General features: G+C 51.4%; 1 protein-coding gene across 1 annotated transcript in view; it reads left to right on the top strand.

The window, feature by feature from the left end:
- slc23a2 (solute carrier family 23 member 2) overlaps positions 1-13,155 on the top strand; it is a 60,913-nt gene that overhangs the window by 22,763 nt on the left and 24,995 nt on the right. Inside the window, exons 3-6 of the mRNA XM_080217163.1 lie at positions 142-258; positions 3,696-3,853; positions 7,333-7,421; positions 11,949-12,016. Of these exons, the coding sequence (XP_080073289.1) occupies positions 142-258; positions 3,696-3,853; positions 7,333-7,421; positions 11,949-12,016 (432 nt within the window). The remainder of the gene's footprint in view (positions 1-141; positions 259-3,695; positions 3,854-7,332; positions 7,422-11,948; positions 12,017-13,155) is intronic.

Here is a 13,155-nt window from a genome sequence, read left to right as displayed (position 1 = left end):
TCTCGGTGAACTCTTGGAGGACCAAGTGTGTGTGTGTGTTTGTCTTGTGGGAAGTGGGCGAAGGGTTGGGGCTATCTACCCCTCCCTTAATGCTGGCTCTGCACTTGTCTGTGATGTTGTGTTTTGTTTTTGTCCCCCCAGTCCTCTTTGTCTGGTATCTCTGACAGTACTGGGGCCACTGACCCGCATCGAATGGATATGATCTACACCATTGAGGATGTCCCACCCTGGTATCTCTGCATATTTCTGGGCTTGCAGGTTGGTTCAAAGGAAATCCCTCGACAGTTCCGCTGGGAGCTTTGGGCAGGTCGGGGCTGCCGTTGACTTGTGACTTGCGTTGGTTGACCACGCTATAGCTCATAATCACCGTGCGCGCGTCAGACTCGAAATTCGATCACTGGGGTTTGCTTGCAAAATCTGTGCCTGAGGGGGAAATTGAGAGAAGAATCTGCTGACTTGTCACCATGAGTGGAGGGGGATTCCCACTGAGGGTCTGTGGAGGTCCAGTAAGGAGGGGAGCATCAAGTTGCGTAGTGACTCCTCTCATGGTCGAATGGCCAGTTGGCAGCAGGAGAAGGTGGTGGGTTGGGTGGCATAGGGGAGACTGTAACGTGGGCTGTTGATTTGGTTTGGGCATGCCAGGTGCCGAGGTGAGAAGGATCGGGATGTTAGCCCTGTCACCAAGGGAAGCAGCCACCTTCAGGAGGGCAAGGCTTTGTTGGGGGGGGGGGGGGCTGTGAAAGAAGAGTGGTTCGATGCGTGATCCTCTGTGGTGCTGTCAAGAAGGGTCAGGATCTGTGATGGTAAGAAGTTCAGATCGAATCCAGCCACACTTCTGGTGATTAGTTCAATTTAGTTTATTTATTAGTGTCACAAGTACGCTTACCTTAACGCTGCAGTGAAGTTGCTGTGAAAATCCCTTTGTCGCCACTGAGGGAGAATTTAGCACAGCTGATGCACCTCACCAACACATCCTTTGGACTGTGGGGAGGGGAAACTGGAGGAAACCCACGCAGAGAACGTGCCAACTCCACACAGCCAGTGACCCGAGACCGGAATTAAACCCGTGTCCCTGGCACAACGAGGCAGCAGTGTGGCACCGTGCCGCCCTGTGAGAGACGGCAATGAGTGATTAAATATTGTTTAAAATCGCAGAGAGAATCGGTGGTTCGTCATTGAAAGTGCGTGCGCCAGCCGTCACTGAAGGGGGAGGTGGGGGGGGGGGTGGTCGGGGTTTTGGCGGGTGGGGGGGGGTGGTGGAGTTCAAACGAGACTCGTCAAGGCGGCATCATTGTTAAAGAGGGGCGAAAGGGGAAAGAAAGCAATCTTTACTGAGTAGAAAGGCAGTCTGGCTGAAATGAAGGAGTCAGGGAGGTGACTGCTGAGTGTTCTCCTGTTTATCATTAACAAGGCGGCTGTATCAATCTGCTTTAATGTGTAACCTCAAAAGGCTGAATAAGCAATCCAATCCCATTGGAAATGCTCTCCGTACACACAGCCACTGCAGAGTATCCGAGATAAGAGGATCATCTTGTGGGTCAGCAGTCTTGCTCAGATCTGAAACCACGTTCCTCGCCATCTCCACAACCTCTCTCTCTTTTTTTCATATTTCACTCCGGGAGCAGCCGGTGTTCCTGCTCCAGGGCGACACAGTGGGTTAGCACTGCTGCCTCACGCCCCCAGGGACCCGGGTTCGATTCCCGGCCTCGGGTCACTGTCTGTGTGCAGTTTGCGTGTTCTCCCCGTGCCTGCGTGGGTTTCCTCCGGGTGCTCCGGTTTCCTCCCACACTCCAAAGAAGTGTGGGTTCGGTTGATTGGCTGTGCTAAATTAACCCTCATGTCAAGAGGTTTAGCAGGGTAAATGTGTGGGGCGATGGGGTTAGGGCCTGGCTGGGATTGTAGTCGGTACAAACTCGATGGGCCGATTGGCCTTCTCTGCATTGTCGGGATTCTGTGATTTAACTCTGAAGGGATGTTTTCCAAGCATTCTCCTTTTCCCAAGGCCTGAGGTGGGAATGTGTTTTCCTCAGCAACCCCATTCCCTGTGGGGGCTGAGCCGGAGTTAGGAGTCTCTCCGTTGCACTGAGGAACATTCTGTGACGTAGAGTGGGGTTGATGAGTGCTGGAAATGTCCTCCCACACTGCACAAGCCGCTGATCTTGCTGTGATAAGCCAGCCCAGTAATCTGGGTTAATTATAGTGAGCCGTGTACGAATAAACTTCCGACAGTGTCTGAACTCTATCATTAACAGTGGAGAGTGAGCCCCTTTCCTGTTTAATCAAATGCAGTAATCGCTGGGCTGATGTACTGTGGAACAAGCCAAGGAACTCATTCACCTAATGCGCTCTCCCGCTCAATCTCTTCATTATATTGTCTCCTTTCTCCTCCTCGCTAATCTGCAGACTGACGCTCAGTCCTGGCCGTGAGGTGGCTTCCCAGGGTGGCACGGTGGTCAGCACTGGAGCCCCTCAGCTCCAGGGACCCAGGTTCAATTCCTGGCCTTGGGTCACTGTCTGTGCAGAATCTGCACGTTCTCCCGTGTCTGCACGGGTTTCCTCTGGGTGCTCCGGTTTCCTCCCACAGTCCGAAAAGACGTGCTGGTTAGGTACGTTGGCCGTGCTAAATTCTCCCTCAGTGTAACCCAAAAAGGCGCCAGAGTGTGGCGACTGGGGCATTTTCACAGTAACTTCATTGCAGTGTTCATGTAAGCTGACTTGTGACACAAATGAAAAAACTTGAACTTGGTTCTGGAGTGGATTTAAAGAACCCTGTTTCAAACTCCAGGTGGAGCATTGGAAGAGGAATTCTGCATCCATCAACGTTGGCCAAGGACTGGCGCCCATGGCCGGTTCCTCGGGGGCATAGTCTCAGGGTAAAGGGGCCATCACTTGGGTCTGAGATGATGAGAAATGTCAGAGGGTACAGAATCTTTCTAACAGACTGCTTGTTTATTGAAGACTCAGATGGAGGTGTTCCGGGATACTCGGTCAATCAGGGCTGAGAGGGAAGTGAGGCTGAGATATAAAATGGTCTGGTTAAATAGTGGCGCAAGTTGGTTGAAGGCGTGAATTGGAATGGAGTGAGCCACATGGTCTAACCTTGCTCCACTTCTTCCCTCCCTGTGAGGCATGCCTGCTTGGAGGGAAGGTGCGGGGGGGTGGAATGGGCTGATGGGATAAAGTATCCCAACCGGAGACGCGTCTCTAGACATCCATAGAATCCCTGAGTGCAGAAGGAGGGATTGATCGAGTCTGAATTGTTGACAATCCCACCCAGCCCCTATCCCCAAAGCGCAGATTCTTCGCTGCGGCACAGCAACTAGCCTTTCTTTTGGTCAGTAAAATGTTTGAACCAAAACGGAGAGAGGAAGAGATGACTTTTCCAGCTTGCTTCTCAGACTGCGTCAAACACTGCAGCCAAAACGGAACTGGAAGCTGAGAAACTTCGGGTCGCTTGACCAACCCACAGTTTTTATATTCCCCTCCGTCCAGCAATGATATCACCCAAAGCTGTGACCGTGATTGTAAAATAAACCTCTTTAAAGGTACCCTGCCATCGCAGCGGGGGAGTGCGCACGGGGTGGTGGGGGGGGTGTGCGCGCGCCACGTGTGTGAGTGAATTTTGGTGGAAGGAATGAGCCGTGTGGCTCGGTGCGCTGTCTCAGTACTCACTAACACTGGCCTTTTCTTTCCAGCACTATCTGACCTGTTTCAGTGGCACCATTGCTGTGCCCTTCTTGCTGGTGGACGCCATGTGTGTTGGCTTTGACCAGTGGGCCACCAGCCAGCTGATAGGAACCATCTTCTTCTGCGTGGGGTTGACGACGCTGCTTCAGAGCACATTAGGATGCAGGTATTTATTTGATCACTGCCGCAGAACAAGGTGGAGGAAAGACCCCTTCACAACCATTGCCATTGTATGTTGCGTTGTGTGGCGTGGGTATCACTGGCAGGGACAGTATTTACTGCCCATCCTGAATTGTCCTTGAGAAGGTGGTGGCGAGCTGAGATAGTCTTTGTGTAAGAGCAGTGTTAAGCTGCGAGTTGGACTCAGGTCAATCCATCTGGAACCTTTCCAAGTGAAAGAATTGTTCAGGCAGATGGGTGGCTCCCTTTTGTTGGTTCAGAGTCAGAGCCAAGAGGGCAGCAGGGAGTTGGAGTGGGGGGAGAGGGCGTGGGCGCAGGGCGAGGCACCTTAAACAGGAGGAGCACTGGACACATGGTTTCCACCCCCTCCTGGGCCTGCACCTCTCACAGTTGTGAGCCCACATTGATGTAGCGCCTTCCAGGAATGTCCCAGGCTGTGTGACAAGGCCGGGATGACCAAACGGTAATTTGGCCAGAGCGGTTTGCTTTGAAACAGGGTGCTGGGAAAGGTCAAGATGTGAGATTGATCCAGGAGCCAAATACTGAGCATCAAGTGAAAGGGGATGGCCAATCGGACATGTTTGAAGTGAGGGGAGGGGCACAACAAGGCTGCGTACTCTGTCCAAAATGATCCCGCCTTCAGTGAATGACATGTCCTTCCAGGGATAAAGATTAAAGGAAGTCTAGAGGTGTGCTGGATTGGCCATGCTACATATCTCTCTATCTTTGTGACGTTGGAGAGCAGTGGAGAACCTGCACTGAGACCTGGGGTGAACTGTCCAGAGAATTTGCTTTTGCATGTGTGATTCCAGGCAATGCCTGGTAGGATAACATGGAGAGGAGGAGATTATTCGGCCCATTTGTGGCCCTGCTGTCTCTTGGGAAGATCTATCCAATGCAGCTTGCACCTGCCTTCCCCAGCTATCTATCTCATTGCCGCTGGCATGTCGTAATCGAGACTGCTTCCACTCACCCTAACCCACCCTCTCAGACAATGCATTCCAGGTCAGGAGTGTGTCTAAAATAAGCAATCAAATATAACGGGAAATTAGTTTTCCAGGACAGCCTGTAATCCGGGTCATCCAGATTGCTCAATTTAAAATATTTCAGATTCTCAACACTCAGTTTCTCTGAATGTTGCAAGACTGGGACTTTTCAGAAGGAAGCAGCAATTCTGAAGCTTGGATTTCTCTGTTAATCCTCCCTATCCTTGGCCTGCCCAGATGTGTACAGATCAATGTTATCCTTCATGGTCCTGGTGAATAGAAACCCAAATTTGGCAGTGGGGGGGGAGGGGGGAGGGGAAGAGAGAGCAGCAGCAGCAGCACGGTGGCATAGTGGTTATCACTGCTGCCTCTCGGCGCCAGTGGCCTGGGTTCGATTCCCGGCTTGGGTCGCTGTCTGTGTGGCGTTTGCACGTTCTCCCCGTGTCTGCGTGGGTTTCCTGCCACACTCCAAAGATGTGCGGGTTCGGCGGATTGGGCAGACAAACTTGTCCCATAGTGTCAGCAGGATTAGGGGAGTAAATACATAGGGTTACGGGGAGAGACCCTGGGTGGGATTGCAGCTAGTGCAGGTTCAATGGGCTGAATGGCTGCCTCGTGCACTGGATTGATTCTATTCTCTGAAACTGCAAGCAGCTGATTAAACTTGGAGCTGCTTGTCTCTGGGTCAGGAACAGATGACAGGAGTCAGGCCTTGTGTAAGAGTCAATCTCCTCGCAAATGTCAACCTTTGACTGAGTCAATACAGCTGTGGTTCTGGTGTATCGGAGCATGCTTCGTCTCAGTCCCTGTCTAAACTGATGAACCAATTTCTGTTTTCTATCCCCGTCCCCTGACCATGTTGTTGATGATGCAGCAGGCGACGGTGCAGAGGGACCTGGGGGTCCTTGTGCATGAGTCGCAAAAACCCAGCCTGCAGGTGCAGCAGGTGGTCAGGAAGGCGAATGGGATGCTGGCCTTCATAGCGAAGGGGATTGAATATAAAAGTAGGGAGGTCTTGCTGCGGCTGTATAGGGCATTGGTGAGGCCGCAGCTGGAGTACTGTGTGCAGTTTTGGGCGCCGAACTTACGCAAGGATATTTTGGCCTTGGAGGGAGTGCAGAGGAGGTTTACTAGGCTGATGCCGGAGTTGAGGGGGTTGAGCTATGAGGAGAGGCTGAATAAACTAGGCTTGTACTCGTTAGAGTTTCGAAGAATGAGGGGAGATCTCATTGAGACGTATAAGATGATGAATGGGATGGATAGGATAGAGGTGGAGAGACTCTTCCCGCTCAGAAAGGATAGTAGGACTAGGGGGCACAGCCTCAAGATAAAGGGGGGGCGGTTTAGAACGGAGTTGAGGAGGAACTTCTTCACTCAAAGGGTGGTGAATCTCTGGAATTCTCTGCCCGTTGAAGTGGTGGAGGCTGCCTCGCTAAATATTTTTAAGACGCGGGTTGATGGGTTTTTGATAAGAGAGGGGATTAAGGGTTATGGGGAGAGGGCGGGAAAGTGGAACTGAGCCACGACAGATCAGCCATGATCTTATTGAATGGCGGGGCAGGCTCGAAGGGCTGGATGGCCTACTCCTGCTCCTATTTCTTACGTTCTTATGTGAGTATATGAGGGTATCTGCTGCTCCCAGACCGATTCCCGCTTCCCGCAGTCTTCCGATACCACTCACTGTCACCACAGCAGTGGGCCACGGCACGTGGACTGCCGCGATTCAAGAAGGCAGCTCACCCCCACCTATCTCAAGGACAACTGGGGATGGGTCATAAACGCTGGCCAGCTGGCAATGCCCATACGGTGGCACAGTGGTTAGCACTGCTGCCTCACAGTGTCAGGGACTCAGGTTCGATTCCTGGCTTGGGTTGCTGTCTGTTTGGAGTTGGCACGTTCTCTCCCCATGTCTGTGTGGGTTTTCCTCCGGCTGCTCCGGTTTGATCCCACAGATGTGTGGGTTAGGTGGATTGGCCAGGCTAAATTTCCCATTAGCTTTAGGGGGAATAGCTAGGGTAAATGTATGGGATTTTGGGGGTAGGGGCTTGGTGGGATTGTGGTTGGCGCAGATTCGATGGGCCGAATGGCCTCCTTCTACGCGATTGGAGTTTACGATTCTCTGTCCCACAAATGAATAAAAATGAAAATCTGGAGTTGAGAATCTACTGCTGACCGTGAATCCGTTGTCGATTGTCGGAAAAACCCATCTGGTTCACTAATGTCCCTTCAGGGAAGGAAATCTGCTGTCCTTACCCGGTCTGGCCTACACGTGACTCCAGAGCCACAGCAACGTGGGGTCTTCTGAAATGGCCTAGCAAACCACTCAGTTCAAGGGGCAATTCAGAATGGGCAACAAATGCGGGCCCAGCCACTCATCCCCTCAACAAATGATGAAAGGAGCCAGCTTCCCCCTTGGCTGGGGAGTCCTGGTGTGGGATGCGGGGAGGAAGGAGGTGTTAACAGTCTGTGTTCCCCGCAGGTTACCCCTGTTTCAGGCCAGTGCCTTCGCGTTCCTGGCCCCTGCTCGAGCCATCCTGTCCTTGGAGAAATGGAAATGCAATAATTCAGGTAAGAAAGCTCTTCTGTTCTCATGGCGAGACTTGGTAAGGCCAGAATACCCACGGGGCCAATGTACCGCCCGCAGTTCTGGCACAGGCCTCCTCCCTGAGGTCTAACTTGTTGGTTCGAGACTCTGTCCAGCTCCTTGAGAGCACGAGGAGTTAATCCAAACCTGAGTGTCATAGTCAAAGCTTTCATTCTCACACTTCCATCCAGGTACCTCAAACTAGGCGTTGGAGAGGTTTCACATTGGCAGTGTCCTTGTTTCAACCTCCGCAGTGTACCTGTGACAGCTAAACAGGGAAAGAAATTCTCTTCTTTTATCACGCTCTCTCCCACTTCCCTTTATCCACTCAGTGTGCCAGCGTGCATGGGATTGATGGGGTTCTTTCCCTCCCGCAGAAGAGGGTGCGTGCTCGCTCGTTCTCTCCTCAGGCATTCGCTCGCTCCTCCCGCGCGTACAGACCTGGGATTGATGGGGTTCTGGCGCTCTGTCTCCAGCAGTGCTGTGCAATGGAAACCACTGATACTGGTGTGTTACTGAGAGTAGTGTTATCCCACGCTGTGGTTTGGCTGGGAGATACTTGCTGCAGCACTGCGGGAGGTAAGGCACTCTGCAGATATCTCCCCAGTGCTGAGGGGACAGCACCGAGACCACTTCCCAAAAAGCTGGGATTCTGGCAGCAATTCCCCAGACACAGCAACCGCCCGGTGGAGCAGCTACGAGATTTCCCAGGCTTGTTAGAAGTGTTAGGTACAGTCACCATGATCCATTATCTCCCCTTTGACCTCAGGACCACCCCACCTCAGGCAAGGGGCGAGGTTCAGAAGGCGGGGCCCTCACGGATAACCTCAGCTGGGACGGGAATCGAACCCTGGATGTTTGTGTCGTTCTGCATCACTAACCAACCGTCCAGCCAACAGAGCTAAACTTTCCCCCGATGTGCACTCACAACCAAGACACCAAACTCCTTCTCTGTGTTCCTCAGACTGTCAGATTTCCCCCTTTCCCATTCAACCAGGGTCCGGCTGGGTTCCGCTGGCCCGTTGCCGTGACGAACCCGTTGATAATTATGGGCTGTGGAGCGGTAATTGTGACTGGTTGGGGATGACTGTGCACGCCATCCGATCTGTGCGGTTACCATGGGATAGCGGCAGTCGTAACCAATGCCCGCACAGCGCCTGATATGTACCTGGAGGCTTCCTCTTCACGTGAATAATTCACATGCAAATATTTGCCATGAGCTCACAGGCCCAGTTATCATTATCCCATCTTAATTATTCATCGGTTAGCTGCTCCAGTCTTCAAGGAACAGGCTGTGTGTGTGGGGTCAGGATGGAGCTGTCCGCATTGGGATTGTTACAGTAAGCACATCGCTCATACAAACTGGACCCAGGCCATGAGAATGTGGTGCGTGTGTTGATGTGGAGATGCCAGTGTTGGACTGGGGTGGGCTCAGTAAGAAGTCCAGGTTAAAGTCCACATCACCCGATGAAGGAGCGGCGCTCCGAAAGCTCGTGATTCCTAATAAACCTGTTGGACTTTAACCTGGTGTTGTGGGGGTTCTGCCAGTGGCTGAAAGGTGTTAGAGACGTATCCCTCTCTCTGAGGGATGTTCTTTACAGACTGAAGCATCTCAGTGGGTGGTGTTTGACAGTTGAGTGACTCGCTCAGTCACGTGGAGTAGCTCTGGAACTCCGGAGCAGCTAGATGTCGCTGAGTGGGGTTCACGCGTTAAACATTGTGACGACACAACCATCTCCTCGGTTCCAGCTTGCCAAAGCCTGGTTGGCATCTGTCGGGGGGGACACTGTGAAGGAGCGGCCTTGTGGCTGCGAGTGTTCCTGTTGGATGAGTCAATCTTTCTGGGGTGTCTGGTGGTGCGCTGAAACAGTGAAGTGGAGGAACTCACTGACAAAGGATGTCTGATTGGGAAGGCAGATTGAAAGTGAGGGAGACTTCTCAATCGCATGGGTGGGGAATCGAGCTGCATTTTTATACAGCTTCCCTGTTCTGGAGACAGTGATTGGCCAGGTCAACATTTATTGTCTGTCCCACATTTGGGTTTATTAACTTGATAAAGGGTGGCAGCCCTTCACGGGGACCTGGGTTCAATTCCCTGCTACGGTCACCATCTGCCTGGAGTTGGCACATTCTCCCTGTGTCTGCGTGGGTTTCCTCTGGCTGCTCCGGTTTCCTCCTGCACCAAAGATGTGTGGGTCAAGTGCATTGGCCATGCTGAATTGCCCCTTGGCGTCCCGGGATGTGGCGATGAAAGGGATTAGCGGGGTAGGTTTATGGGAATAGGGCCTGGGTGAGATGATTGTCAGTTCAGACTTGATGGGCCGAATGGCCTCCGGCTGCACTGTCGGGATTCTGTGATTCTAAACTGGGCAAATAGCTGCTGTTTCTGGGAACTTCTGGGTGTGATATTGGCGTTGTGAGATGCGTTGACGCAGTGTTTGCCAATTCTGATCAAACAAAACGAGTTTGTGCACTCCAGGTGTTGTTTGAATAGGGAATTCATAGACCATTTCGCATCATTGAATTAGCGTGAAAAATACAAGCAATTTCTGGGACGTTTCTTCTGATTGGCATTGAGAATTGATGAAGGGTCATGAGCTAATCTCAGAATTGGAAGCTGGTATGTGTTTTTTTTAACAAAAAAAAGTGCTTTGTGTCTCTGCTCAAGTTGATAGATTCCAGGTCTTTGGTTGAGCTGTGAAATAATCCTTGTTTATCTGCTGCACACTGAGTGGCACAGTGGATCGTGCTGCTGCCTCTCAGTGCCAGCGACCCAGGTTTGATTCCTGGCTTGAGTGACAGTCTGTGTGGAGTTTGTACATTCTCCCCGTGTTTGTATGGGTTTCCATCCACAGTCGGAAGGATGTGCTGGTTAGGTGTATTGGCCGTGCTCAATTTTCCCTCCGTGTACCCGAACAGGCGCCAGAGTGTGGCGACTAGAGGACTTTCACAGCAACTTCATTGCAATGTTACGCAATGAATAAACTTTACAATTTTAAACACATGGCGAAGCCTCTTTTCCTGTGGTGTCTGTTTTGCATTGGCCTAGTTTTACAGTGACACAGCCATTGACCTTGTATCTACATGGAGAGTGTGGACACATGCCAATCATCTTCGCTTTATCCCGAGACATTCCCATGCCTTAGCTGGGAAAGACCCTCGGTGGGTCAGCATTCCCACCATCCCACAATCTTCCCAACCTCCAGAAGACTGGTGCCTGGAAGTCGGAAAAGACTGGGCAGGTCAGCCCTGGTGATGTAGAAAGCTCAACGCCACACATTCGGAGGGCAGAGTGGGACATGTGGCTGAAATTCTCACCCTCGCACTCATTCAGGACAAACACAGGAATACCAAATTTCAAACAGTCGCGACCATTCAGGAGGAAAGGGAGCTCATTGGTTGGCATGTTGACTCTGATTGGCCAGATCATGGAGAAAGCAATGGACAACTCCAGGCTCCTGGGAAATTCCAGAATCCATGCAAGGCTTTTCTCTCAGCAAGCTACAATGTTATTGAAGTATGCTGAATCCTTGAACTTTTCTCAGGAGCTTGAGGAGCGTATTGTTGATTTCTCCAGGGGAACGCTCCAGCTAGTCGAGGGTCGGCTTGGCAAACCAACCATCTCCCTTTTCACCTGTTGTATCAGTTGAAATGGTTAGAAATTTGGTATTCTTGTGTTTGTCCTGTTGAATGCAAGCCGGAAAGCTTTGACCATGTGTCTCTTTTCATCAACTTTCAAGTTGCGTACTCCTGAGCCACTGCTGGAGGCTCGTGTTGTGTGTTCCCTTCCTCAGTGTAACTCTGTAATGTCTCACTGTTTAAAACATTGTTCAATCTAGCATCTTAGCAAGGAAGGATTGTGTTTTATCTCTTGTCCACTTATTACCTTATTCTCCTGCACGTACACACCAAAGATGTACAGGTACACACACACACACACACACACACACACACACACACACACACACGCACACGTACGTAGATTTCCAATCAAGTCGGAGTTCAACATTCCCCACATTGGGAACATTCTTTCCTCGGACATTGCTAGAGTCCCCCTCACCGTCCTATCCACTGTCAGCAAAGTTGGCACCCCTGCTGATGTTGCAGATGCAGACACGTTGCCCAGATGGCACAATGCCAAGGGCTTGTGCTGCCTCAGCTGTCAGCGGAGAGGCCACGTTTGGGCCCAGATACTTTGGGGTTGCTGAGAAACATTTGTGTTAAGTCTGCAGGTCCACGAGGCTTTGCATTGAACACGGTCAAACTCTCCAATTGGAGACTGGATCAGTAACTTGGGAACCAACTGCGTGACCATCCCCATTGTAGTGGGGGGGGGGGAGGGAGGGAGGGCGAAGGTGAGGGTCAGAGGTCGCAGGGACTCCTTGTCTGGGATGCAAACTATCTCCATGGCAGGGTGCAGGAAGCTCCTTCAGTTATCTCACACACACCCTCCATTTGACTGCAGTTATTTTTGACTATGTCTGTATTTTACACATCTGCTTTTCTTTTAGATATATCTCTTACAAATAGCTCAGAAATGATGGACACATCACATATTTGGCACCCCAGGATCCAAGAGGTAAAGTTCCACGAGGGTAAATCTTTGTTTGAGTTGGACCTCCTCACCTGAGCCAGTCCCACAGACAGGGGCCTTTTGACTGAGCTCCTGTGAGAGATGGACTGAAATGTTATCACTGTCTTTCGGCTGGTAGGACCTGGGGATCTCCGAGTTGTCCAGCTGGTGAGAATATCTTCCCCGGTGGCCATTGCAAGCAAGAGTCACAATCTGTTCGCTGTGTCTCTGTCCCAGGTTGTGTGTTCTCTTCTGGGGTCTAAGCACCGAGAAACCTACTACAGGTCCCTCAAGCTCCTGGGTCATTTAAGAAAAAAAGTTCAAGGCTTCAGCATCCTTCAACAACCTGGGGCAGAGATGCAGATAGTGGGTTGTGACTCTGGTTTGCCATGGTACAAGCCTGCAGTGTGTCTTGTACCTTTCCTGAAGGATTGACTTGAGTCCAGTGATTACTGCTGGACCTCCATCTCTCCAACACCCTACATTGCAACCTCTGAGTTTGATTTTGTTTTAAGAGTGCAGTCACTGTGATGACATTGGAAATGTGGGACCCAATTTGTGCATAGCAAGCTCCCACGAACCCTCGTGACGAAAGCCCTGGGTAATCGGTTGGAATGGTGGCATCTTATAGGTCTACGTCGGAGAGCAGGTGGGGCCCCAAGCATCCCTCTGAAAGACGGCACTTCCAACAGTGCGGCACCCTCACTGTCCTGCACTGGGAGTGCCAGCTGAAGTGAGACCCTGGAGTAAGGCTTGATCTCTCCAACCTGGTGACTCGGGAGGGGAACGGTGATGCTACCCCGCCCCGGTTGATGCCTGCTAGGAGCTGTGTTTTCTTGCCGTGAGTTTCCACAGACTGTGACGCAGGGTAAACCAGGACTGTGCAGCGCGAGAGAGACTGGAGACGGGCAGTGAAGTTTCAACACTTCTGTGGGTGACTCTGCAAGCGGACAGAAGAGTGTAGCTTACACTGGACAGGGTTTGAATGGGCTTCATCACAAGCTATTGCATTTAAACGCTCCAATGTGACCCCCTCAGCCTGCTCCTTTCCCCCCCCGAGCCACAGCCATTTGAGTTTGATATATTTGAAAGATGCTAATTCTTTTAACACACTTGGCATGAACTCTTTAACAGATTGCGTGTTT

Source organism: Carcharhinus amblyrhynchos, chromosome 34, assembly GCF_965287045.1.
Source record: "Carcharhinus amblyrhynchos chromosome 34, sCarAmb.v2.hapA, whole genome shotgun sequence".
Classification (NCBI taxonomy): domain Eukaryota; kingdom Metazoa; phylum Chordata; class Chondrichthyes; order Carcharhiniformes; family Carcharhinidae; genus Carcharhinus; species Carcharhinus amblyrhynchos.
This window is presented reverse-complemented; position numbering and strand designations above follow the sequence as displayed.